The sequence below is a fragment of the Phascolarctos cinereus genome, unplaced genomic scaffold (genome assembly GCF_003287225.1).
Source record: "Phascolarctos cinereus isolate Bilbo 61053 unplaced genomic scaffold, phaCin_HiC Scaffold_5;HRSCAF=322, whole genome shotgun sequence".
In the NCBI taxonomy this organism is placed as follows: domain Eukaryota; kingdom Metazoa; phylum Chordata; class Mammalia; order Diprotodontia; family Phascolarctidae; genus Phascolarctos; species Phascolarctos cinereus.
In genome coordinates, this window is record NW_027555958.1 from 408,227,099 (window position 1) to 408,252,609 (window position 25,511).

The 25,511-nt window shown below is 39.7% G+C and overlaps 2 protein-coding genes across 9 annotated transcripts in view; one reads left to right on the forward strand and one right to left on the reverse strand.

Annotated features, from left to right (window-relative positions):
• Positions 1-1,554, reverse strand: part of TOR1AIP1 (torsin 1A interacting protein 1) — a 39,084-nt gene extending 37,530 nt beyond the window's left edge. For 4 of the 5 annotated variants that reach the window (XM_020984343.2, XM_020984342.2, XM_020984340.2 and 1 more), the window contains exon 1: positions 1,068-1,554. In XM_020984343.2, the coding sequence (XP_020840002.1) occupies positions 1,068-1,554 (487 nt within the window). The remainder of the gene's footprint in view (positions 1-1,067) is intronic. The other variant, XM_020984341.2, reaches the window with a different exon arrangement.
• On the forward strand, positions 1,174-25,511 carry TOR1AIP2 (torsin 1A interacting protein 2). Of its 4 annotated transcripts, none has more exons than XM_078156466.1 (6): positions 1,182-1,260; positions 10,003-10,467; positions 13,317-13,474; positions 14,817-15,320; positions 18,030-18,188; positions 18,584-25,511. In XM_078156466.1, the coding sequence occupies exons 3-6, from the start codon at positions 13,441-13,443 to the stop codon at positions 19,345-19,347; spliced, it is 1,461 nt and encodes a 486-aa protein (XP_078012592.1). In that variant the 5' UTR covers positions 1,182-1,260; positions 10,003-10,467; positions 13,317-13,440; the 3' UTR covers positions 19,348-25,511. The 4 variants fall into 4 exon arrangements, with proteins under 4 accessions (XP_020840005.1, XP_078012592.1, XP_020840006.1 ...); XM_020984347.2 differs by having other exon boundaries at positions 18,030-18,164; XM_078156467.1 differs by having other exon boundaries at positions 10,003-10,463.

The window sequence follows — 25,511 nt, forward strand, 5'->3', positions numbered from 1 at the left end:
TTCTTCATAACTAGAGTGGGTTCTCATTTCTCCTTCTCTTCCTTCACAACCATAGGGACCCCTCCTCTGCCGCCCCCCAAATCTTTCAGGGCAAGGCCATATTACTTTAGGAAGGAGATCTCATAAAGAGGAAAAGGGTAATTAACTCAAGTTTACCGGGTTTAGTGAAACTGGCCACTCCATCTCCATCTCCATCCTCGGGCATTTTCATTGGCTGATCCCCACGCCCGGTTCACTCTTCCCTCCTCATCTCAGCCTCCTGGTTTACTCCAAGTCCCAGCTAAGACCCCACCTTCTACCAGAAGGCGTTCCTGGTCCCCCTTAACGCTAGCACCTTCCCTCTGATGATTATCTTCAGTTTATCCTGCTCTCGTCTGTACCTACTCGTTTTCCTGCTCTCTCCCGTCAGACTGTGAGCTCCTTGACAGCTGGGATGTCTTTTGCTTTTCTTTGATTCCCCAGCGCTTAGCACGGGGCCGGCACATAGCAGGCGCTTAGGAAATACTTATTGATTGAGTCCAAGAGGTCTCTCAAGAATCAAGACAAATGTCAAAATTCTCACTGAGCCTGGGGTGGGGCCAGTGCCCCCCTGCCAAGCAGAACACAAGTGCCCTTGCTCTCCCACTCTCGGGGGGCTACTGCCCCCTGCCCCCTCCTCTCTTTTCTTTCTTCCTCTATGGAGGGTGGGGAAGGATGACAAGTGGGGGTGGGGTCACTAGCCTGAGCATGCAGGGGACCCCCTTCGCGAGGAAACGCGCCCCGGGAGCCCCGGCGAGGTGGGGGGCTGCTGAAACGGTTTGTTCCGTCTACGCCATCCCCGTCCCTCTTTTCTCTCCCTACCGGGACGGCCCGCATCCTCCTCGGGACCCAGGTGCCCATCCCGCCCCACCAACTTCCGAGTAATGCCCTCCTCCACCTTGGGTCTCCCAGCCGGGAGCCCATTCCTCGCGAGAGGCCGAGAGCGGCGCGAGAAGAGGACCCCCCCCCCGCAGGGCGCGGAGCGGTGCCCGCTCGAGGCGGGAAACCTCCCTCCCACGCTGGGCGCGCGCGCCTCTCCAGCCCGTTACCTCGGCGGCGGCGACCGCCTCCGCCGCCCTCACCTTCCGAGGACTGCAGATCCCGCAGCCCTCTCCTGGTAGTGGCCGGCGAGGGCTGCGGCGGCGGCTGAGCCTCCTGCTGCTGCTGGAGCCGGGTCGTTCTCCTCGTATTCATCTCTCCAAGTCGCGGGCGCGAGAGATGAGCGTGTTGCCGAGACCTAAGGTAATAATAGGCTCTGTCCTCCACTTCCTCTTTGTCGGATACAGGGCGGAACTCTTGTGTCTGGGTCCCCTTTTCCACCCGGGCACTTCCGCTGGACGCAAGCGGCTCGAAGTCGCCGTACACTTGGGGCGGGAGCTCAGAGAACCTCACTTCCCGCCGGCGACTGTGCCGAGTCGAGGGGCTTCCGTACGCAAGCACTTCCCTTCCGCCGCCATCTTGAGGGGCGAGCGAGCGTCTCCCTTGTCGTAGAGGGGCCCTGGGCGTGACGTGCTCTGCCCAGCCCTCGCCTGCCATGGTCGGCGGGCCCGGGCTGGCTGGCCGGGCCCCTCGCTGGAACGGCGGCGGGGGCTCCGCGCCCGTCAGGGAGGCAGCTGGGAGTCGCCGGGACTGCCGCCGCCGCCGCTCTCGTCACTGTAGCCGCCGCAGCGTCCGGCCTCCTCCGGGCCCATGGTAGCTCCCGAGGGTTATGAGGCAGCAGTGCCCGGGCTCGGTCAGCTGCTGCTGGCTGGGTGTCACCCCCCGCCCTCCTGGCTGGAGGCCCGAAAGAGGAGGAGAAGGGAGAGCCTGGCCCTCCTGCTCGGGGGGCGGGGAGGGGCCCGGCCGGAACCTCGTCCTGAAGCGAGAGTCAGCGGTGGCTCTCGAGGCCGTAGACCGGCTGTGGCGCCGCATTCCTGAGCCCGGCCGCCTTGTCCGAGGCCTTCCCGAGACTCCCCGACGGGCGGCCGTGCTCAGAGGGAGCCCGGGAGAGCGCAGCCGCGCCTTTAAAGTCCGATCTGCTTTATTACTGTCCCTCCCTCATTTTATTAAACCTGAACAGTCGGCAAGAACTCCGGGTTCGTAGCGTTAAGTGCCCGCGCTGACAGTCCCACCATCAGCTGGAGCCGGCTCCGTCACCCCCGAATCTCTCTTACCCACCTCCCGACTCTGGTGAATGGTTCGAGGTTCCGGCGGAGACGTTGACATTTTTGGACTTGAATAATTCGGGGATTCATCTTTTGCTTTGACTGCCTATTGAAGGGATTTCCCCCCTCCCCTCCCTCCCCATCCCCCGCCTCGGGTAAATTAGGGGTGGGAGAGGGAAAAAATTATTGTTAATTGAAAAAATAAAATAAACTTGTAAAGTGGAGCTGTGTATGCCCCATCATGGTGAAATGTTTGTATTTTCATACACTCAGTGAAGGCAAAAGCTACTCGGTTTTTGACTTTGAAGTCGACTGTTAAGAATATGGGAAATCTCTTTCTACCCGAAGAACGAAAGCAATATATGAGTATTATAAGAAATGAAAAAAAAGTTTATCCGACAACCATATCGTGATACTAAAATGATTCAGAAGAGTCTTGCTTACAAATGTGCCAGCGGATTACAGACAGAAAACATTTGTAAAACTAGGTGCTTGGTACCGTGGAAGGAGTCGGAGAAGCTGACTTAAGTTCTGCAGCTTGACTACTTTCACTTAGTCCTGCTGGGCGCCTCACTTCCTCATCTTTAAAATTAAGAAGTTGTTTACGTTCCTTCGAGCTCTAACTCTGTGGTCTTTTTGGAAACTGACATTCCTCTAATGTGAAATTAAGGAGAGCTTTCTGCTTCATTAACGACTTAGTAAATTCACCTGTATGCTAATTTTTTTTCCTTTTTTAAATCTGCATTTATTAAGTACCGAATCTGTGCCAGAGACTAGAATACAAAATGTTAAAAACTAGGTAGAACCAAAATAGTAAATAATCCACATAACACCATACTCATATTAAACAAAACCAATCATTTTTATGTATGTGACAAATCCTTGAGTATGCTTTGAAATTAGTTTAAGGAATTTAAAGTTATTGCAATCTTGTTTAAACTGCTCTGTTGGTAAATATAAACCTCCATATCTCAACTTTTGTTCAGATAATCATAAATTCAGAATTAGTGCATACAAACCTTGATGTTCTATGATTTTTATCATAAACAAAATATAGACTGTAAATAGCATTGGCAAAGAATATTCTTTGTGTTAGGTAACATAATACAGGAACATAATAGTGTCCATGATAGTGCTTTTAAAAATCTGTGACTCATTTTTTTACATATTTGGTATGAACACTAGTCTGCAGTAAAATAATAGAACAAAAGACAGAAAAAGAGAGAGCACTAAGAAAGAAATAGCTCTTTGTTGCTTTTTGCTTTTTATTGCCTTCAGAAAGGGAAAATGAAAGTGGTCTATGTTAGCCTAAGGGATAGATAACATGAGACCACAAGTTTTTTTTGCTGCTTTTAAAATTATTCAAAAGTATAAAATAAGTAGTTAACTAGGATTTGGTATTTTAGAAATCTCTTCTAAAAAGAGTATGTTATTAACATTAAAAACCCACTGTTATTAGTTGACTATTAAATATTATTAAATTACACTGTGTATCATAAATCAAATGATCTACTGAATAGACATTGTCAAAAGAGCCCTCAAGGGCCTCTTTTTTTTTTTAACAGTAGGTTAATATAAGCAAAAATAATAGAGGTATGAAAAACTTACCTTTGGGCCCTTTTTGTTGTGGAGGGTATTTCCTTAATTTCTTTTATGTGTGGTCTAGAAAGGAAGGGGTTCATCTACTATTCTGCTTACTGGTGCACTGCCAAAAAGAACTCAAGAATGGCTTCCTCAAAGAAATGAAACTTAAAAAAAAATGGCACAAATAATTTTGGACAGAAGTTTGCTTGTTTGTGGCCTTGGTCTACCTGGGAGGACCGCTTATATCCTGGCCCCTCTCTTTGTGAGGTGGCAACAGAAGCTGCAGATGCCTAACAATATATGTGTTTCACCCAGCAACCCCTTAAAGCTCAACCTAGAGAAAAGTTTTAGTGACAGAGCTGTCCAGCAGTGGAATTGGCTGACTTCAGCAGTGAAATTCCTATTGAGATGATAGATTTAGAGATGGAAAGGACTACAGAAGCCATGCAGTCCAACCCCTTATTTTACAGATAAGGAAACAGGCCCAGAGAGATCAAGTGACTTGAAGGTTTACAGGTAATCAGAGATGAGATTTGAGCCACAGCCTCTGATTCCAAAGCCAGTGTAATTTGTGTACCCTACCGGAGACTTTCTCTCTTAGGTTTGGGGAAGAGATTTCTTCATTTCATATTAGCTTATGACCAGAATAAACTTGTCATTTTAGTTACCAATCGCTGAAAATTACTATAACACCCCCTAACAAGGGATTGGCTAGGATCTGTAGTTCTCCATTGGGAAAGGCTGCAATCCCTGTTTCTTCTTAAATTGCGAAGAACTAAAGATCTCAGTGGATTTTGTGGCCAGCCGATCTCTTGCTAGGGGTTGTTTGATTACAATTTTGAAATATTTCTTAGTTAAGCGCCTAGAATGTCATGGAGAAAAATTTCAGCTTTCAAAGCACTGAATTAAATTCCGTTCTGAATTTCACTCTTACTGTAGAGGGACAATGCCCTCTCCCCAGTCATTCAGGTTCAAAACATTGTTGGCTTGGCCATTTGTTACTCCTCACTCGTCCTTCATGCTCAGTCTGTTGTCAAATTTTGTCATTTCTACCTTCATGACATCTCTTATACATCCCATTTTCTCTACTCATGCAGCCAGAACTCCAGTTCAAGTCTCTTCTCAATGCAATCTATCTCTACTCAACTGCTGGAGTAGTTTTTTTTCTAAAGTATGGACCTAACTCTGACACAACATTGGGTTCTGTGGCTCCTTGCAAGATCAAATTAAAGATTTCAGTCTGGCTTTTAAAGCTCTTCATAATCTGTCCCCTTCCTCTTTAAAATCTTACACTTTACTCGATTCTACACACAATGTGATCTAACTACACTGACCTCAAAATTCTTTGGTCATGACACTCTGTCTCATTACCATGCCTGGCGGTCAGTCTCTCATTCTCTCGGACCTTAGAGATGGCTGCCATTAGACACAAAGAGGTTTATAGATGTAAAATTATTTTATGCACACTATCAGTTCTTTCTCTGGATGCAGAGAACATCTTTTTTGTATGTCCTTTATTTTTTTATTTGTGTATAACAATGAAAATGACTTAGTCGCTCAAAGTCTTTCTTAAAACAATATTGCTGTTATTGCATGCAACATTTTCTTGGTTCTGCTCACTTCACTCTTCATTTCATACAAATCTTTCCATGCTTTCTAAGATCATTGAGCTCATCATTTCTTATATAGCACAATAGTGTTCCATCACAACCATACACCACACTTTGTTCAGCCATTCCCTAACTGATGGACGTCCCCCTTCAATTTGCAGTTCTTGCCACCACAAAGAGAGCTGCAATAAACATTTCACTCACATTCAAAGTTCTAATTACTATTTGTGAATTTCTAGCCATCTTATTTTTACTCACTATTTTATTTCTCGGCCTCTCTTTTTACCAAATCTGTGTTACCTTATCTTCTCTTCCCCACCTTCTCACCCTTTACTTCACCCACCCCTCTGTATCCCCCCCATCCCTCCAATGTATGTCCCTCTAAAAGTCTTTCCCTGATCCTGTCCCTAATTTTCTCACTTTTACATGTTCAGAAGACTCTACACTCTTCTGGAATGTTTTTTCCTGTCATCTCTGCCTCTTAGTCTTTCTGGCTTCCTTCAAGACTGAGTTCAAAACCCATGGGAAGTCTTTCCCCTGCCTCACCTCTGCACCTACCCCCAAATGTGAATGGCTTCTGCCTTTGATATTACCTCCCATCTACTCCGTATAGATTGTGTATGCACCTAGTTATTTGTTATTATCTACCCATTAGACTGTAAGTTCCTTGAAGGCAAAGGATTCCCCTCCCCCCCCATTCTTTGTATACCCAGTGGATAGCACAGTGGGAAGCACACAGTAAACACTTAAATGCTAGTTGTTTGATACTAAGAGTACATTTAACACTGGAGAATGTAACTAGTGAGGCAGTATCTTCTGAAGAAATGGGAAGCCAGGTTTCTGAGTCCAAGAAGTTGGAAAGACTAAGAGGAAGCCATTTAAGAGGAAGTGAAGTTAATCTGCAATAGGTGCAGAGGTGTATGAAGATTTTCAACTTGGCAGATGGTGACAATCACAAACATGCTTAGGTCTGGCCAATAATTAAAACAGTAACAGTAAAACTGTTGCAATAGCATTTATATAGGTCTTTAAAATTTGCAAAGCACTTCACAAAATGTTTTCTAATTTTATCCTCACAACAACCTTGGGAGATAGGTGCTATTATTATCCCCATTTTACAGATGAAGGAAGCTGAGGCAGACAGGTGTCAAGTGGCTTGTCCAGGGTCACAGGCGCAGCTAGTAAATATCTTAAGGCTAGATTTGACCCAGATGTACCTGACTTGTAGTCTAATGTTCTATTATTGTACTGTCTAGCAACAGCAGCAAATGACCGTTGATTCCTCTGCTCTCTCCATCTACTAACTACTATCCCATGTCTGTGTAGTAGACATAATTTACCACTATGTAATGAAATAATTGGTTTCAGTTGTAAATATGATATGAAATTGTATAAAGAGCAAGTTTAGTAACTCAGCATTTTTTTAAAAAAATTATTTTTTGTTAGATTTTGAGTTCCTCCCTCTTTCCCCACCTTGCAGTAGAGAAGGCCACTATTTGACACAGATATATACATATATCTGTATATCTGTATATATACACATATATGTAAAACTATATTATGCATACTTCTAGTTACCAGTTCTTTCTCTGGAGGTAAATAGAGTCTTCCTTCATAGGTCCCTTGTAGTTGATTTGAGTGTTTATAATACTCGGAATAACTAGGAACGACTAAGTGTGTATGTAACTTAGTTGTTCCTAGCTATTTGCGACATTGCTGTTGCCATATACAACTTCCACTTGGTTCTGCTCATTTTACCCCTCATTATTTCATGCAAGTCTTTCTGTATTTTTCCAAAATCAACCTGCTCATCATTTCTTACAGCACAGCAGTTTCCCAATATAATCATATATTACAATTTGTTTAGCCATTCCCCAGTTGACGGGCATTCCCTCAATTTCCAGTTCTTTGCCACCAGAAAGGGAGCTGCTGTAAATATTTTAGAACATATGGGTTGTTTTTCTTTTTCCCTGATCACCTATGAAACAGACCTAATAGTGATATTGCTAGGTCAAAGGGCATACACAGTTTTATAACTCTTTCGACATAATTTCAGTTGCTCTCCAAAATGATTGGATCAGGTCACAGTTCCACCAACAGTGTGTGTCCCAATTTTTCCATATCCACTCCAACATTTGTAATTTTCCCCATCTATCATTTAAGCCAATCTGATACATGTAAGATGATATCTCAAAGTTGTTTTAACTTGTATTTCTCTGATCAATAATGATTTAGAGCATTTTTTATATGACTATATATAGCTTTTATTTCTTCATTGAAAAACTGTCTATTTATATCCTTTGATCATTTATCAGTTGAGGAATGACTCTTATAAATTTGACAAAATTCTCTATTTTAGATATGAGACCTATGTCTGAGAAGCTGTCTGTAAATTTTTTTGCACAATTTTCTGCTTTCCTCCTAATCTTGGCTACATCGGTTTTATTTGTACAAACCCTTTTTAATTTAATGTAATAAAATTATCCATTTTACATTTCCCAATGCTCTCTATCTCTTGTTTATTCGTAAATTCTTCTTTTCATAAGTCTGATAGGTAATATGTTCCATGTACTTCTAATTTACTTATATCTCCCTTTATATTTAGGTCATGTATCCATTTTGACTTTATCTTGGTAAATGGCATAAGATATTGGTCTCTACCCAATTTCTGCCAGACTGCTTTCCAGTTTTCCCAACTTTTTTTTTTTTACCAAATAGTCAATCCTTATCCCATAAGTTTAAATCTTTACATTTGTCAAACCTAAGGTTACTATAATCATTTACTACCCTGTATTTTATGTCTACTCTGTTCTACTGACCACTTTTCTATTTCTTTTTTTTTTAATTTTTATTTTTTGTTTTTTTTTTTTTGGTGAGGGCAATTGGGGTTAAGTGACTTGCCCAGGGTCACACAGCTAGTGAGTGTTATGTGTCTGAGGGCAAATTTGAAGTCAGGTCTTCCTGACTCTAGGGCCGGTGCTCTATCCACCACACCATCTAGCTGCCCCTCACTTTTCTATTTCTTAGCTAGTACCAGACAGTTTTGATAATTACTGCCTTATAATACAGTTTAAGATCTGGTTAAACCTCTTTCCTTTGCAATTTTTTTCCCATTAATTCTTTAGATATTCTTGACCTTTTGTTCTTCCAAATGAATTTTATTATTTTTTTCTACCTCAATAAAATACTTTTTTGGTAATTTAATTGGGATGGCATTGAATAAATAGATTAGGTAAAATTGTCATTTTTTTATGTTGTCTCTGACCACAAATGAATAATTAATATTCCTCCAATTATTTAAATCTGACTTTATTTGTATAAAATGTTTTATAATTATGTTTATATAGTTCTTCAGGTATTTATGCAGTCTGGTTATTTTATCTCTTACATTTTTTCTTTCAGGGTTTTGTTGGTGATATAGTAACTCCAAACTTTTAAGTGAAAGATGAACTGAGCTGTTAGTCTTAGCCTTCTGCCCTTCTTTCTTTTTCATTTCAGGGTGGTTGATCCTTTATTTATTTTACATGAATAACATTATATGCTTTATTGAATACTTTGCTACAATTAAGTGAACTATACTGATAGCATCCTCCATATCAGATTATTAACCCTGTCAAAAAGGAACTTAGTTTTCTGTCTTGCTGATTTACTAACATATTTCTCAAAAAAGCTCTTTATTCCCAATGCCCTAAGTTCCTTGATTACCTGTACTTTTGTTATTTGAATTTTTGACCCAATCAGTCTGACTGGAATTGCTGTCTCAAAAAAATGCTAGTGACTACCAAAGTGCCTAATATAACCTTTTACTCCAGTGGTAATTACTTGCCTTACCTAATTACCTATACCTCTATGAAGGATCTAGACACTCTTGACCACCTTTTCCTTCTAGATACTCTCCCTGTCCTTATGGATGTTATGTTCTTGCTTGTTGTTACTGTCATAATGTGTATATACTGCTTTGAGGTTCATAAAGAGCTTTCTTCACAACAGTACTGTCACGAGTAGTTCAGTAGTTCAGTTGTTATCCCCACTTTGTGGATATAGAGGTGAAGGCTCTCAAGGGCAAGTGACTTGTTTGTGGTCCTCCAACTAGTAAGTCTGATAAGCAGTCGAAGGAAATGGGATTGTTTATCCTGAAGAAGAGAGAAGATTTGAAGGTAAGCAGGGAGAGGAATGTTACAGCTGTGTTCAAGTATTTAAAGGCTTGTCACCTGGAAGAGTGTTATATTCCTTTTTTGCTTGGCTCCAGGGGAAGAACTGGGATTACTAGGTAAAAAAAAAAAAGATGTAAAAGGGAAAACTGGGTCTTTACATAAGGAAAATTTTCCTCATAATTCAAGTATCCAAAAGTGGTATGGGCTTTTTCAGAATGTAATGGGTACTACCTTCATTGGAGGTTTCAAGGGGTCCTTTTTCGTGTTTGGATTGGGATCTTCCACCTCTGAAATTCTGTGATTCTATACATTTAAAGTGACCAGAAAAATTTAGAGTACATACTTTCTAGGTTGGAAGGTAGTTAAAGAATTAATAATAGCTATCATTTATGTAATGCTTTCAGATTTGCAAAGAACTTTAGATACAATATACATGTAAACTCTCTTGATTCTCACAGCATCCTTGTGAGGTAAGTGCTATTATTATTCTAGAACTGAGGAAGCTCAGGCTGAGAGAAGCGATGGGACTTGTCTGAAGATTGCCTAGTTAATAAACGGACTAATGACAACTATCGAATGCCCACAGAAGATGGGAGCATATCTTTAGAATATTCACAATTTTCTGAAAATAAGAATTTTGAAAGTGCTGCTTAATAAGCAAAATGAGGCAAGTATGTGTTGTTGATAGTCGTAACCTGTAGTTACATAATCTTCCTTATAGGAAGGGTGGAAAAACTACTACTCCCAGCATGCCACTGGAGGCCTTTTCCTTGGGGCAGAGTTCACTGTCACATTGACCAGGGAAGGATTTGAGGCCCTGGGTGTGTGTAGCTACCTGTTTTTCTAGTCCGGATTGAAAACCAAAAAGTTTCATGCCTTTGGAATTTGATTATTGAAGTGGTCTTTGATTCAGAATCCACTATTAAGAACGCTTTTCCTGTCATCAAGAATCTGTGAGTAAGTAAACTCAATTTCTTCATCTGAAACATAAAGGGGTTAGATTAATTGAGCTTTAAAGTCCCAGCTCTAACAATTATGTGATTAAAATTAACATTCAACTCTACATTGTTTCAGTTTCTAGAATGCTTGCTTTTCACTGTTGCCCTTTTACCAACCCCAGCTCCCCTCCCCCTTCAAAAAAAGTTACCAAATAAGGAAGAATGTGTTATTTTGTATTTTGGTGGAAAGGTGGAAAAAGGGGAATTTTTATAGATTTTAGAGAATGAACTGGAAACCTAGTTCCTGGGTCTGGTTGAAATCGATACTTAGTTTAGCTATGTAGTAAAATTAAGAATAGTGCAGAGTTGAAGACAGGACCTTTTGATGAACTTCTCTAAAGCTTAAGAGTTGAGAAAGAGCAAAGTTTGAAGAATTCTGGACACACAGGTTCTCCAAAGCATCTAACATTTTGATTATGTAATATTAATGTGCGATACCCTGTTTTGTCTCCAAATCACAGAAAGTTACTTTGTCCTCCTTCCTTACACGTGATATTTAGAATGACTTTGCGTTGTATCAGTCAATTAATAAGAATTTATTAATTACCTACTATGTGACAAGCACTGTGCAAAGTGGTGGAGATAGCTGAAAATGAAACAATCCTGCCCTCCTACTAGTATAGTATGTTTGTTGAACTGAATTGATTTTAATTATTTAAAACTCAGTTGGACCCCCCAAACCTATTATAACTCTTTCTGTTATTAGAAATACTAAATTGTGAAAATATATTTTTTTGACCAGACCTAATTTGTCATCTATATCAGTTCTCAATGAGGAACTCTTCCTATCAAAGCAGATCGGACCTGCAGTATATCTTATTGGTAGCTTATTGGCTTGGTTAAGTGACTTGCCCAAAGTCATACAGCCTATATGTGTAAGAGGCAGGACTTGAACCCAAGTCTTAGAGGCCAGCACTCTCTCAAAACTTTATATTTTTAATTTATTTATTAATTGTTATTTGTTAATTTGTTATTTGTTAACTAAAACGGATCCTCGCATCTGGCCAGACATTTTATATGTTGTTTCAGTTCTTATGTTAACAAAATAATAATCATAATATCAATAACAATAATAATATTAACTTATTTTCCCTATTCTCTTAAAATTAAGTTTGAAGCCTCTAACCTAACCCTTTTTTATGTACCTTATTGGTAAATATTGCCCATTGGATAATTTTATAAGTAAATATTGGGGTAATAAAAATTAAGTTACCTAACAGTGGGAGATGAAAAAAATTTTTTTAAACCTCACTAACCCAGTTCTTTGGGGCTTTCTGATGTGTTATTAACACTTTGAGGAAACAGAGTTACCAGACATGGTATAAAAACGTTTACAGTGAAGCACACCTTCTGGTATGGTAGCAGGTAGATCTGAATCGGATGACCAGTTATGCTGTGCATTTGTCATGTAACCTTTGGTTATGTGAGTCACAGATTGCTTATTTATTTGACTTTGTAATGTAGAGATAACAGCAATGGCCTGAAGAGCTTTGCTCTGTAATTGGCAGTAGGGTAGAAAGAGCATTGGCCTTGGAGTAAGAACCTATGGTACAAGTTGCCACGTGGATAATAAAGTGGCAGTCAGGATCTGAACCTAAGTTTCCGATTCCACATGGAGTGTTCTGTTACATCGTACTGCCTTGGAGCAGTTGTCAAAATGTGGACTAGGAAAGCCTTGAAAATTAAATATACCGTAGAGGAAATAAGTACACACATACGTATACACTTATATATGTATATGTGTACCTATATTTTATATATATCAATTTAAAAAATGTGAGTTCCAGATTCTCTCTTCTCTCACATTCCTCTCCTGTCCATTGAGAAGGCAAGCAGTATGATCCCCATTATACAGGTAAAGTCATGCAAAACATTTCCATGTTAGCCATGTTGCAACAACAATCAAAAAAGTCATGGAAAGTAAAGCGGGGGAAAATGTGCTTAAGTGTGTAGTCAGAGGTCATTAGTGCCCTCCTTGGAGGGGGACAGTGTTTTCCATCACGAGTGGATGACTCCTCTGAAAGAGAGGCTTACAACACATTCCATCATCTCTGACAAAGAAAGGTAAGGTAATAGATTCTGATACGTGGAATGGTTGGTATTGATGTGGTTATTTTCAATTGTGTTTATGATCTCAGGACTGTGAGTTTCATCTTCACAATAATTGGATGGTTTTTGTTTTCCTCAAAATGTTTCATAGTGGAAAGAAATCTTTTAAAGGACTAAAAACTTAATAATTAATTATTTTCACATTATGCCTATTTACTAGGCATCATGCAATATACAGAAGAAAGTACAGAGATAAATAATACACTACTGCCTCTGTCCCCAGTAGAAAAGAGAAAATATATTTGCAAATAGCTATAAAACAGAATGAATATGAAAAATTCAGAGTGCTAAGAGACTTCAGCAGTAAGGGGAAATTACTTTCACCTAGGAGAGTAGGAGGGATCAGTGAAGGTTTCATGGAGGGGATGGCCTTTAAGTAGGGCTTTAAAGGATAGATATTGTTTCAAAAGGAAGTAAAGCAGATGAGGAGCAAGGGTATTCTAGGCATAAGGAATGTAAATATTTCACTACAACTGATTGTTTTTATATCATCATGTGGATCGAAACTCATTAAATTATTTTGGTGTTTGCATTAATCAATTATATTTCTGTGTTTGCCTTAAGTGACTTTGAGTCATGGTCTCTGGCTCCAGAGAGGCATTAACTTATTTTTTAAAAATTTTTAAAATTAATTAATTTTTAGTTTTCAACATTCACTTCCACAAGATTTTGAGTTCCAAATTTTCTCCCCATCACAAGGTATGAACTTATTGAGATTGAGAGAGCTGTTTCTGAACCAAATAGAAGAAAGCAAGATATCATCATAAGAAAAACTAGAGGGTAAAACTGACTACATCACATCCAGAAAAGAGAGGGCACAAAAATGACTGACAATGGATATGGAAATCCTCAAGAAGGTATGTCTAGTCTTTGCAGTACTGAAATCTGAGGCTCATGGTCTGTATTCTAGGAAACAGGATGCATTAAGCCAGAAAATCACTGTCCATTAAGCACCTTTTTAAACAAAAATAATTGGGTTAGTATTTACAGTTTGGTACAGGCTAATTGGCTATGTCTACTATTATTTAAGTTTTGTCAAACATTAGAATGAAAGTAAGTACATGATAGATAATGTGTGGTGTAGCAGATAGAAGGCCAACCTTGGAGTCACGAACACTTAGGGTTAAGTCCTGCCTCTGACACGTTAGTTGTGTGACCATGTAGCTAGTCACTCTCGGTGCCTTGGGCAACTCTCTGATATTATACATTACAGAAAATGTGCATCTTCATTAGTGGAGGGAACATTTATACCAGGAATTCCCTATACTGATAAATCACAGGTTTAAGGAAAACAAAAAGAAAACTAAGCATTTTATCAGAATATAAGATAGAGATACATATACTATCTCTCTCTCTCTCTGTCTCTCTCTGTCTCTCTCTGTCTCTCTCTGTCTCTCTCTCTCTCTCTGCTTTTGTTTCCAAAGACTCTAAGAAGACTTGGCCAAATTGGTTATCTGTAATTTTGGATAATGATGATGAAAGTCAGAAATGATTGGTACATTAAAAGGAATGGTGGAGAGGCCAATAGGACAAAGTTTGTAAAGTCGAAAGGGCATTGGAATTTTGTGTATTTGGTGGGCTCTGATCATTTTAACAGCAGAAGAATTCAGTTCAAATGTTACAGACTGTCAATAGATATATAATAAATAGGTGAAGAGTCTTTCCAGGATAAAAACAATATATTTGATAGGTCACTTATTAAGTGCTTACTAAGTGCTAAATCTGGGGGATAAAAATATGAGCAAGCAACATAGTCTTTACCCTTGAGGAGCTTACATTCTTATGGGAGAAGATAATACGTGAAAGGGAGCAAGAACTGGGCAGGGGGTACCTAGGGGTAGAATCCAGGTTACTAATGGGGAGGAGGTAGAGATAAAAGGTCCAAATAGAGGAGGAGGTATGATATGGAGTGGGCCAGGAAGGGCTGTGGATACTGGGCCCTGGCAAGATAAGGTGAAAGCTCATCTAGCCAAGAAAATCAGGAGTAGAATCCAGGTTACTGGTCAAGTAAAGAAAACATGGCTCTGCCAAGCAAAAGTGGAATGACAATAATGTAAATATGATATTTAGGTAAAAGAAAACATTTAGTGGGAGGGGAAGTGGAGAATTTATACTAGAAACCAGTTTTTTAAAAGGCAGAGGGACATTTTCAGTCATTCTGAAGAAAGTACACTAAATTGTGATTTTTTTTCTAAACAGAATGTCAAATGAAAGAGAATCTGGAAAAAGACCCAACAGTAACTCCTCAGGCTCAGGAGGCCATCACAGTATCAAGTGCCATTGAAGAAACCCCTGCTGGATATCCTGTTTCTGGACTTAAGGATGCCCTTATGGATGTAGAAACAATAGGGTCGCAAAGCCTGGATACAGAAAATAAATCTGCAAGTGCTGGTGAAACAGATGAAGGGAACTCTCCAGAGATGGAACCAGAGCAGGGGGAAAGACAGGATGATCTCAGTGGTAAACAAGAGTATCCTCACAATTCAGAAGGCTCATGTGAAAGGCCCTTGGATCAAAACACTAACGGTTCTTTAAATGAAAAGGAAAGTCCAGCCCTTCCCCAGGAGAACAGCTCTGTAGTTCTCAGAGAAGATAATGAAGAATCCAGTACTCCACAGGACACTGTGGAAACCCAGAGCTCAGTTCCTGCTAAAGAAGTACCAGAGAATGATGTTATGGTGAGGAAACGAATTGGAGTAAAAGGTAAGAAAAAATAATTACATCAAATGAAGTAGCTAATCTACATTTTTTTAAACATTACTGTTAACATAATATGAATCAGTTCTCAAGCTGTCTCAAAACCCTAGTTGTTGGTGTTGTACCTATACCTACATTTCTTCTCAATTACTGACTAGTTAACTCTCACATGTGACATTCCATTTCCTCTGCGTTTGGATAGGCTGGCCCTCGTGCCTGGAATGCATTCCATTTTCACCTTAGCTTGTTAGAGTCCCCCAATTTAGTTTTATTCAAAGCTCAGTTCAAATAGGGTCACTTATATGAGGTCTTTCCTAGTCCTTCTTACTGCTATATCCTCCCACCCAAACAATTGATTTTATGTTTATTTTGTATTGTATATGGGGGAAAACCCATATATTATAACAATCCCATTTATACAAATCACCCAGAAAAAAAAGAATAATTCAATACAATATTTGGTTTATCCCTGAGTGTTTAGTGGATTTTTCGCTTGATACTTGTCTCATCAAAGGGAGGCCTGCCTGTCAATTTTGCCTCCTAAATGTCTCTCAAATTAAATCATTTAGGTGTATCTGCACTTTTCTTTCTAGAAGATCAATAGCCTGGTGGTAAGACTACATCCACATCTCCTGGTAAGCAGAAAGAACTGACATAGAACCTTTCCCCTCACGGATAAAAACTGATTGTTACTTTATCATTTACTTTGGAAGCTATTCATTAGTGTGAGTTATTGGGTGCACAAATTATCTATAAGCCGGAAACTAAATTTTGTTTACATCATATGGTAGAAAAAGCGCTGGAGAAGGAAGGTGTCAGGACACCTGGATCCTAGGCCTGGCTGTGCAGCAGCTTGAGTATATAATTTTTTTCACCCTCTCTGGACCTGAGTTACCTGATCTACAAGATAAGGAGATTGAACTGTCACATTGTAAAGTCAATTCGAATTCAAGATTAATTCAATCAATCAATAAACATTTATTAAGGTCTACTGTATATCAGGTACTGTGCTAGATGTTGGGGAGACAAAGACAGAAAGGAAATAGTTGGTGCCCTCAGATGGATTCTTTACTGTAAGGAGAGACTGTCCATCTACCCACACACCTAAGTGTATACAAAATGATACAGAGTTATTTGAGGAAGAGGCTGGGGGTGGGGGGACCAGGAAGTGGCATTTGAGCGGAGCTTCCAATGAAACTAAACCAGATATTCTGAGAGGGAAACTTAAGGAGGAGGAATGCATTCCAGGCATGGAGAGATAGAATGTCACATATGAAGGACATATTAAGAAGGACAGTTTGAGTAGGCTAGAGAGTGTGTGAATATAATAAGCTTGGAAAGGTAGGCCAGAGCCAGAAGGGGAAGGCTTTAATGCCAAACAGAGAAGGTTGTTATTTCATCCTAGAGCTAATAAGGCACTTTGATGGTCTATTAAGTCAGGCACTTTAGGAAAATCACATTGGCAACTGTGTGGGGAGTGGATTTGAGAAGGGAGAGGCTTGACTCAGGGAAGCCAATTAGGAGACTCTTGCCATAGTCTGGGCCAGAGGGCATGAGGACCCGAACTAGGGTGGGTGGCTGTGTAAGTGGAGAAAAGGGAACAGATGCAAGAGATGTTATGGAGATAACATCTATGAAGCTTGACGAATCGTCATGTATGTGGTGTGAGGGAGAGGGAGGAGTCAAGAATGACTCCAAGGCTGTGAACTGGTGTAACTAGAAGAATGATGGTGATCTCCACGGAAAGAAAAGAAGTTTGGAAGGGAGGTGAACTTGGAGGGAAAGGAGATCTCTCTATGTAACATTCAACTCAAAATTTCCAATAGATAGTTGGTGATATGAGACTGGCGCTCAGGAGAGAGAGAGGACTGGATATATAGATCTGGGAATAATCTACATAGAGCTGATGAAGTTGTTAAGAAAGGTTATGTAGAGAGAAGAGAGCTCAGTACAGAGCCTTGGGATATGCTCAGTGGTAGGGAGTAGGTTATGAATCCAGCAAAGGAGACTTAAAAATAGCAATTGGAGAGGTAGGAAGAGAATCAGTGTCATGAAAACCCAGTGGGGAGTAAATGGAGACTGAGAAAAAGCTGTAGGATTTGTGGTTCAGGAAGCACTGATAACTTTGGAGAGGGTAGTCAGAAGCAAGGGGCTGAAAAAGAAGAAGAGAGAAAGTGGAGGGAGCGAGCAAAGACAGTTTTTTCTGGGAGTTTGTGAAAGGTAGTAGAAAGATAGAGGAGAAGAAGGCAGTAGTTAAAGGGATGGTAGGGCTAGTTTTTTTAAGGATGGTGAGGCTGAGCATGAGATTCAAAGATAGAGTCTTATAGCTACATGACTTTGCAGATGCTTTTGCTGTTTCTTATTAAGCAGAAGAGCCACATGACTACTGTATGTATGCCCCATAGAATTAATATAATGTAAAACTCTAATACAGAAATTCAAAATCTGGATGTGGATAGCATTTTCCATCATGAGTCTTTTGGAATTGTCTTGTATCATTGTATTGCTAGGAAGAGCTAAGTCTATCAATAGTTGATGTCTCAAAATGTTGCTGTTACTGTGTACAATGTTCTCCTGAAAACCTTTCATTTTAGATCTATAGTGTTACAAAGTATAGAAATCCCTTGAGGAATCTAATCCCTTAGGTCAGTGATGGTTAGTAACTAAGTAGAATCCTTTTAGTGATTTGCTGTATTTTTCTTCTTTTGTTCCCAGAGGTTAAAAGTCAGCAGCAAGAACCAGGGGAAACACACACACCTGAAGAAAGCAAAGAGAGGACCCAGGATGTGGGAAAGAACCTTGAAAAGGATCTGTGGAGCAAATTAGCTGTTTATTACAAAATTACAAAAAGTAACTCAAAATATACATTTGTAGGTAAAAGAAAAAAAATATTGGCACATTAGATAATTGTGAGAATGGGTGTTACATTGAGATCTGGTGAGCAGTTTGCTGTGTGTAGCAATACGGAAGTTCCCAAAATAGGAAGGAAATGTCACAAGATATAAACTGAAAAGTAATCTTTTGTTAGTCGTTTTTAAATGCGTGCTGGCATTTTCCTCACCTGGCCCTTGTAGTGATTAGATTTTCTCAGAGCAGAGAATGGGTGACTTTGGGTAGAAAAAAGGTCAGAGGAATTAGGAAAAAGCCACTGGTGCCAGTAAAAATGGATGCGTAGTGGTACTGTCTTCATTGGTTCCTCTTTAACTTTGTCCCAAGATTTGTGCAGGATTCATGCTTTCTCTAATTTTCTTTCCTTTACCTTCTTGCAGGCCCTGTACTTGCTCTTTTGGCTATATTCCTTTCTGTGGTAGCCATCATTTCCTGGAGCGGTGGCTTCTCATCCCAGGCCCAGCATGTGCCCAAAAACCCTGCTTTGGAAGCCTTTTTGGATCAGTTCAGCCAACTGAAGGACAGATTTCCAGGCCAGAGCTCTTACCTCTGGCAGCGGGGGCGCAAGTTCCTCCAGAAGCACCTGAATGCTTCTAGCCCTACAGAGCCAGCCACTGTCATCTTTACAGCTGCTCAGGAGGGGAAAGAGACCTTGAAGTGCCTGAGCCACCACATTGCTGATGCCTACACATCCTCCCAGAATGTCACAGCCATCAGGATCGACGGTGCTCAGCGGACCTCCGAGGACAGTGACACTGTCAAGCTGTTGGTAGATATTGAGCTGACCACTGGGTTTGAGGTTGGACGAAAAGCAGCTGTGGTCCATCGCTTTGAGTCCCTTCCTGCAGGCTCCACTTTGATCTTCTACAAGTATTGTGACCATGAGAATGCAGCCTACAAGGATGTTGCCCTGGTGCTGACGGTTCTACTAGAAGAGGAGACACTAGATACAAGTGTGGGTCCAAGGGAAACTGAAGAAAAAGTGAGGGATTTGCTTTGGGCTAGATTCACTAATTCGGACACCCCCAGCTCCTTCAATCATATGGATTCAGACAAATTGAGTGGCCTATGGAGTCGCATCTCTCACCTGGTGCTGCCAGTCCAACCAGTCAAGAAGATAGAAGAAAAGGGTTGTTTTCTATAAAGCTAAGCACAGAATTCTATCAAGTATAGGCCTACACTAAGGACAACATTGGTATGATTGGTCTTTGAAAACTTTTGAGAGAACCACTCTGCAAAGCAGCATATTAATTTTAGGACAAATTTGCTCTTTTAAAATCTGTTTACTTCTTGTTAAAGCTTCCTAAATGAAAACTGATGAAACCAATCAGGTCTGAAATGCAGCACGATAGTTTTTTCAACTGAGAGTGCTTTTTAAATATGAAAAGATAACATCACAGGTCACTGCATTGGGAGAATATTCTTACTTCCAAGTGTTAACTACAGGGTCTTCATTACTGTCCCAAGGGAGAGCATGAGAAGGTACCTTCTCACCAGAGTTGATGTTCTCATTTAGAGGACTCTAGCCAAACAGACTGCAAAGTCTTGTTGAAGTAGACAGCACCGGGTGGCTAAGCTTGACAAACCAAGGGCCAGGCTTCCAGAGAGTTGAGTTGTTGTGCCCAGAACTCTGACTTAGCACTATCTGGGGAGCTGTTTGTGATGTGTGTGACCTCGTGATGGGGCTAATGTTTCTCTTTTTTGGGGGGCCACCTCATTTCTGTGTGTTCGTAGAGGCACCTAAGACAGCATAGAGAATGGTAGTTAAATGGATCAAAGGGGTGGGAAGATCTGGAGTTTGTTGAGAAAAGAAGATCCTGGAGTAAACTGAGATGTATTGTTGATACTTAAAAAGAGAACATAAGGATTTAAGGAAGTGTTTTTGGAAATAAGCATAATGGGAAAATACATACACTTTTAAATCAAGTCTCTTTTTTGCAGTTAGGCTCACTTTGGCAGGAGGTAGCTAGGCTTGAGTAGTTTATGTTTGTAATTTTTTGACTTCACGGTGGAATCTCATACTAATGAGGGAAGGTATGAACAGAAGCTTAAAGCGTTAGTGGCAATTAATATCCTCGTAGATGTAACATAAAAGCATAAAGAAAAAGAGGCAGAAAACATGATCTGGTATGTTTTGGTTCTCCCAGTATTTACCTATCATAGATGGCCTCAATATAAGTTAAACCAATGGTGCCTTGAAGAACTATTACATTGGTCCTCAGATATGAACTACCTCAGGTCTTATCTAAGGGGAGAACTAGGCTGGAGCACACATTTCTGTTAGGTCAGCATTTGAAGCTGGGATTAGTTCTTTTTTACTTTATTCAGTTCAACATTATTTTTCATCATGTCCACTTCAGGATGTGACCTAGAATTCTTGGGGATTTATTCATTGCTTTTGCTAAAACACACGCTTTTCCTCTCATTCTCTCGAGATGTTTGTCAAGTTTAAGTATTCAGTTTTAAAGACCATTTTAATAATAGCACTATATTAAGAGACCTTGTATCTTCTTATATGAGTAATATATTTTTTAAAGCTCAAAACCACATTTTTTAAAAACAAAAACTGACCAAAGCCTGTAATCTATCATAATCTCTTAAATTATTCTCAACAGATTCTTTTAAATGCTATTCAGATTTTTAAATGACTTGTTCATGCTACTTCCTGTTTCATAAATACTTATAATATGTTACTTGCTTGACTTACAGCATTGTTTCTTGGACATATGACATAGTACATAATATATGACCTACAGCTTTAAATTTTTTCATGTATACATCTGAAATATTTCCAGGTAACAGTGAATTTAAAAAACAAACATATACCCATAAATCAAGCCTTTTATATTAATGTTGCAAGAGAAACCAGGATTCACAAATCTTGTCTGTCAATTAAGACTCTTCCTTTATCCTGAACTTCAATTGTACATCTAGTGACTATTAGTACACTTGCTAGTAAACTTGCAAAAAAAAAAAAAAGAGGCTGCTGCTATCAGATTCATCTAGGAGAAGTTCCTGATATCCTTGAGCTAGCATCACTCGGATGACTTTGCAAGTGTGCCTTTTCTCTGGTTTATACGAAGTTCTAGATCTCAGGTTGTAACATATTTGATGATGAGGACTCAAATTCCCCAAGCCCTTTTGAAGACCACTTCATTAAACTCATTTCCACTTATACTGACCTTTACCTCTGACCCTGTATAATGGCATTTCTCAAACCTTTTTATTTTTTTTCCAAAATAAAGAACACAGTGTCAGTAAGCCAATATGAGAACATGAAAGCAAAACCAATTATGTTCTAAAATCCCTTTGTATTCGAAGGATAATTTGCAGATAATTAACAAAGAACTTCATAACATGTATTTATCCCTTCCCTTCCCAAATTGACCCCTTTCTTCCCAAATCATTTCTAGTGTGTTTTTCAGCTTGTATTTATTTTATGGAAAAACCCATAGATTGGTTACTGTAACCCAAGAAACATCCTTATACTCTTTCTCTTATTGAAAGAGCCAATTTTGTCCTCTCCAAAGATGATTTTTCTGATTAAAAAGAGCACCTAAGTGCTCTGAAGCAATACGTTAAGAAGCACTGCCATTGAAAAAAGACGGGATGTTTACCCTCAAACCAAATACATTCAATGATGTAAACTAAAAGAGTGGTGTCCGTGTTAATATCAAAATTCCCAATAGCGCCTGAGTCCTTTCATCGTTTCACCATTAGAGTGGCTGCTTTTGCATTTGTCTCTCTTGGATGATAAAGAATGTGCCTTACTCAATATAGTTTGTCATAACCAAAAATAAAGCCCAGTTATTTATTCTAATTGATTCTTGAGTGAGGCTGAAGAAATTGATACATTGCAGCTTTCAAGTTATTGTGTTATATTTTTCATTTGACAACTGTTGAGTCTAAAAAGAAGAGCCAAAAAATGTTAGCTGTATCAAGTCATTTGGTAATAATCAGCTTTGTAAGGACATCTATGCCTGGAGTCTACTGCTTTCATTCAGAGATCTTGTCTTCATTTAGCATCCCTCAGTGTAATAACTTTCTACCTGCTGTTGATCATATTAAATTGAATATGAAATAGCTTGTCTATAGTAAGGGTGGGTGATGGTTGTAAGTATTAAGGGAAGTGAGGTGATACTTAATGATCTGTGTTGCATCTAAGAGATGATGTTGAAGAAACAAGCCAGTTTGTAGCTCAGATGGAGCCTCATACATTCAGGGACTAGTCTTTAACTTTTCAGTTTCAGAAACTCCATTTTATCAGTTCATCCAGTAGGTGATCAGGCTCTAGGAGACTGGGTTACACTAACAAGATTCTTAAGAGACTCATTAATAAAGTAGGATATCAGTATATTACTTTGCAGCTGGGATATACCATTCCAGTGACCAGAATACTCATATTTGCTATCCTGAGCTCCTGGTTTTTCTTTTCATAGCATTTGGGAAACTAAATTATTATTAATAGTAATAGCTGACTAGCACAGTAAATTAAGCTTTACAAAGCATTTTATATGTATTATCTCATTTGTTTCTTGCTCTGCTATGAAGCAGATGTTATATTAGTATTCTCCCTTTTGCAGTTGAGGAACCTGAGACTCAGAGGAATTATGTGATGTGGTAAATGAGAGTCAAAGCCAATTTTTGCCTTCTTCCAGGTCTTACCCTCCTTCCACCATACCACTTCGGGTTTTTCTATCCAGGCTATGAGAATTTTCCGATTTTTCCTCTAAAGTATAGTTTCTTAAATGACTAGAATGCTTACATCCATCAGATAGAGTATTGCTTTCCCTTGAGCAATGCCAAATATGAACTGACAAATTCTTTATATCCAATTCTTTTTCAACATTCCTTATTAAGAATGAAAAGTTTGTCCTCATTCTGGAAAAACTTCCTATTGGAGTCTTATCATTCCCTATTCACTGACCACAAGATTTAGTTTATAGGAAAGTTTATATTTGTGTAATTTGCTTTAATGATCTTTTGGTGAAAAAAATGCTATATTCTTAGAAATAGGACTTGGCAGTAATATTGCCTAGCCATTATTAATTAAATGTGTTGGGTGCCCAGAATCTGACCTTCAGAGAAGACTTATGAAACATTTAAATGAAAAGGAGACCTCTATTGTCAAAATCTCTCACAAACTGTTCATAATATCATATCTGAGCATTCAGTCAAGCATAACATGAGTCTGAGGCACTATTTCTTTGTTCTTGATGTGTCCAATGGAATGATAAAGGCTAAATGATGAATTTCTCTTGTTTTATGCTAATGCCTATTGAACATATAGAAGCTATGCTGTATTCAGAAATGTCAAGACACGGTTTAAAATTACATAAAGCTAATCACTACTCAACCTTCTTAATAGCCAGCCTGTAAAGAAACAACGGGGCAGCTAGGTGATGCAGTGGAGAAAGCACTGGGGTTGGAACCAGAAAGACTGATCTTCTGGAGACACTCAGATACTTACTAGCTGTGTGACCCTGGGCAAGTCCCCTAACTCTACCTCAATTCCTCATCTGTAAAATGAGCTGGAGAAGAAAATGGCAAATCACTCTGTCAGGAAAACCCCAAATGGGGCCATGGAGTCAGACACAACTGAAAGATGACCTAGCAACAAAAAAGAAACTATCTCAGCAAAAAAGCTGGGAAATCACTTAGAACTATACCCTAGAATACTATCCATGAGAATTTCCTTACTTTGGTAGGCTACACCCCTGAGCTTTAAAATCAAAAGACCCTGGCTAGTATAGCTTCTTTACATGTGATGGCAGTGGTAAAGACAGGAGGTACCCTTCTCTACAACCCGGGTTAGAGCCTGTTACAGAAAGTTGCCCAAAGCAACACCATTTTAGATTATCAAGAAGCCCCGCCCTAAAGTTGGAGTTCCTTCTTTCAGCCAACCCTAGGATATGCAACTAGTTTAGCTTTCTTACCCAGTTTAAATCTTTATTCTTCACTTCTATTGCTAAGTATCACAGGGATATTTTAAGCACTTTATATGTATTTGGGGGAAGCGTCAGTTCCATTCAAAGACATTAAATTAATTTCACTTAATTGCTTTTGGACAAGACAGCAAGAAAAAAAATTGAGGGTTTTAAAAAACATAAACCTTAAGCCAAGTTTGTACAGGCTCAGTCACTATCACATTGATTGCCCTCAAAGGTGGATTAAGGTTATGTGACTGCTCAGGCTTGAGATCTAATCAATCTAATCCTTTTAGACGTTGCACCTAGGCTCACAACTTGTCCGTTGCTTAGTTACTTTTGAGATTTATGTTATACCCACCTCAGTGTTAGAGGATAATTTTTATTGTTATAGAAATAATATCCAAACTCATATGAGAGTTATTTGACACTAGAAGTCAGAGGTTTTCTGGGGAGAAAGGAGAAGCTCCTCCTATCTCCTTTCTACTGTCAGTGGTTTGTGTCTGCTAGCTGCCCTGCCCCTCTTCTCTCCCACAGGATCATGTCTGGGGCTGGAGGGGGCTCTTAGAGAGTATCTAGTACAGCCCCCTTATTTTACAGATTAGGAATCTGGAGAAGTAAAGTGACTTACCCTAGGTCACACAGGCAATAAGTTGTGGAACTGGGATTTGAATTCACATTCTGGGACTTCTCTGTACTAGCTGCCCACGTCTAGTTTCCCTCAGATGACAACGTGCCATATCTGATAGGGTTTATGAGCAGTCTTACTGAATCTAGGCCTAATATAGTTTCTGGTTTCTGTCAAGATTTCAGGGTTTTAATTTTGGCTACTTAGAAATGTATCTACCATTCATGATATCGAGGAAAATGTGTAATATGTTGCTATGGGATGAACTGCTTCTGGCAATGTTGTTTCACCTCAAGCTGTATTTTTGTGGGACCAATTCCTCCCAAAAAAACCCCAACAAAACTTAAATTGAGGTAGTTAGGTTAACTTGGGTTCAGCTCAGAGTGTGGCCTTACCTGAGGAAGCTTCTTTACAAGATGTAGTGATATAATAGTTGCTGCTTTGGGGAGATGTCATCAAAAGAGAGATGATCCCACTATGCTGGCATTTTAAATGGAAGGAATCTGGTAAAGAGATGTGATGTTGAAACATGGAAAAAATACTTGGAGAAGAGTGGGGAAGGGAGACACTAGAGATATCTGTTCTTGTCTCCCTCAGAGCCACATCCAGAAAGCCGTGATACGCTTGTGCTACTCTAGTCCCTTCAAGGTTCTTTGGATTCAAGGAAACAACTTATTCAGTTTAAGAGCTTGAAAATCAAAGTAAATTGAATTTTTTTTGGGTTACCAGAGCAAATAAAAGAGAATAAGTCAA

Coding starts and splice junctions, on each gene's coding strand:
- TOR1AIP2 (XM_020984346.2), top strand. CDS start 13,441: ATGACTGACAATGGATATGGAAATCCTCAAGAAG. Junction 13,475..14,816: donor ATATGGAAATCCTCAAGAAG/GTATGTCTAGTC, acceptor TTTTCTAAACAG/AATGTCAAATGAAAGAGAAT. Junction 18,189..18,583: donor CTCAAAATATACATTTGTAG/GTAAAAGAAAAA, acceptor ACCTTCTTGCAG/GCCCTGTACTTGCTCTTTTG.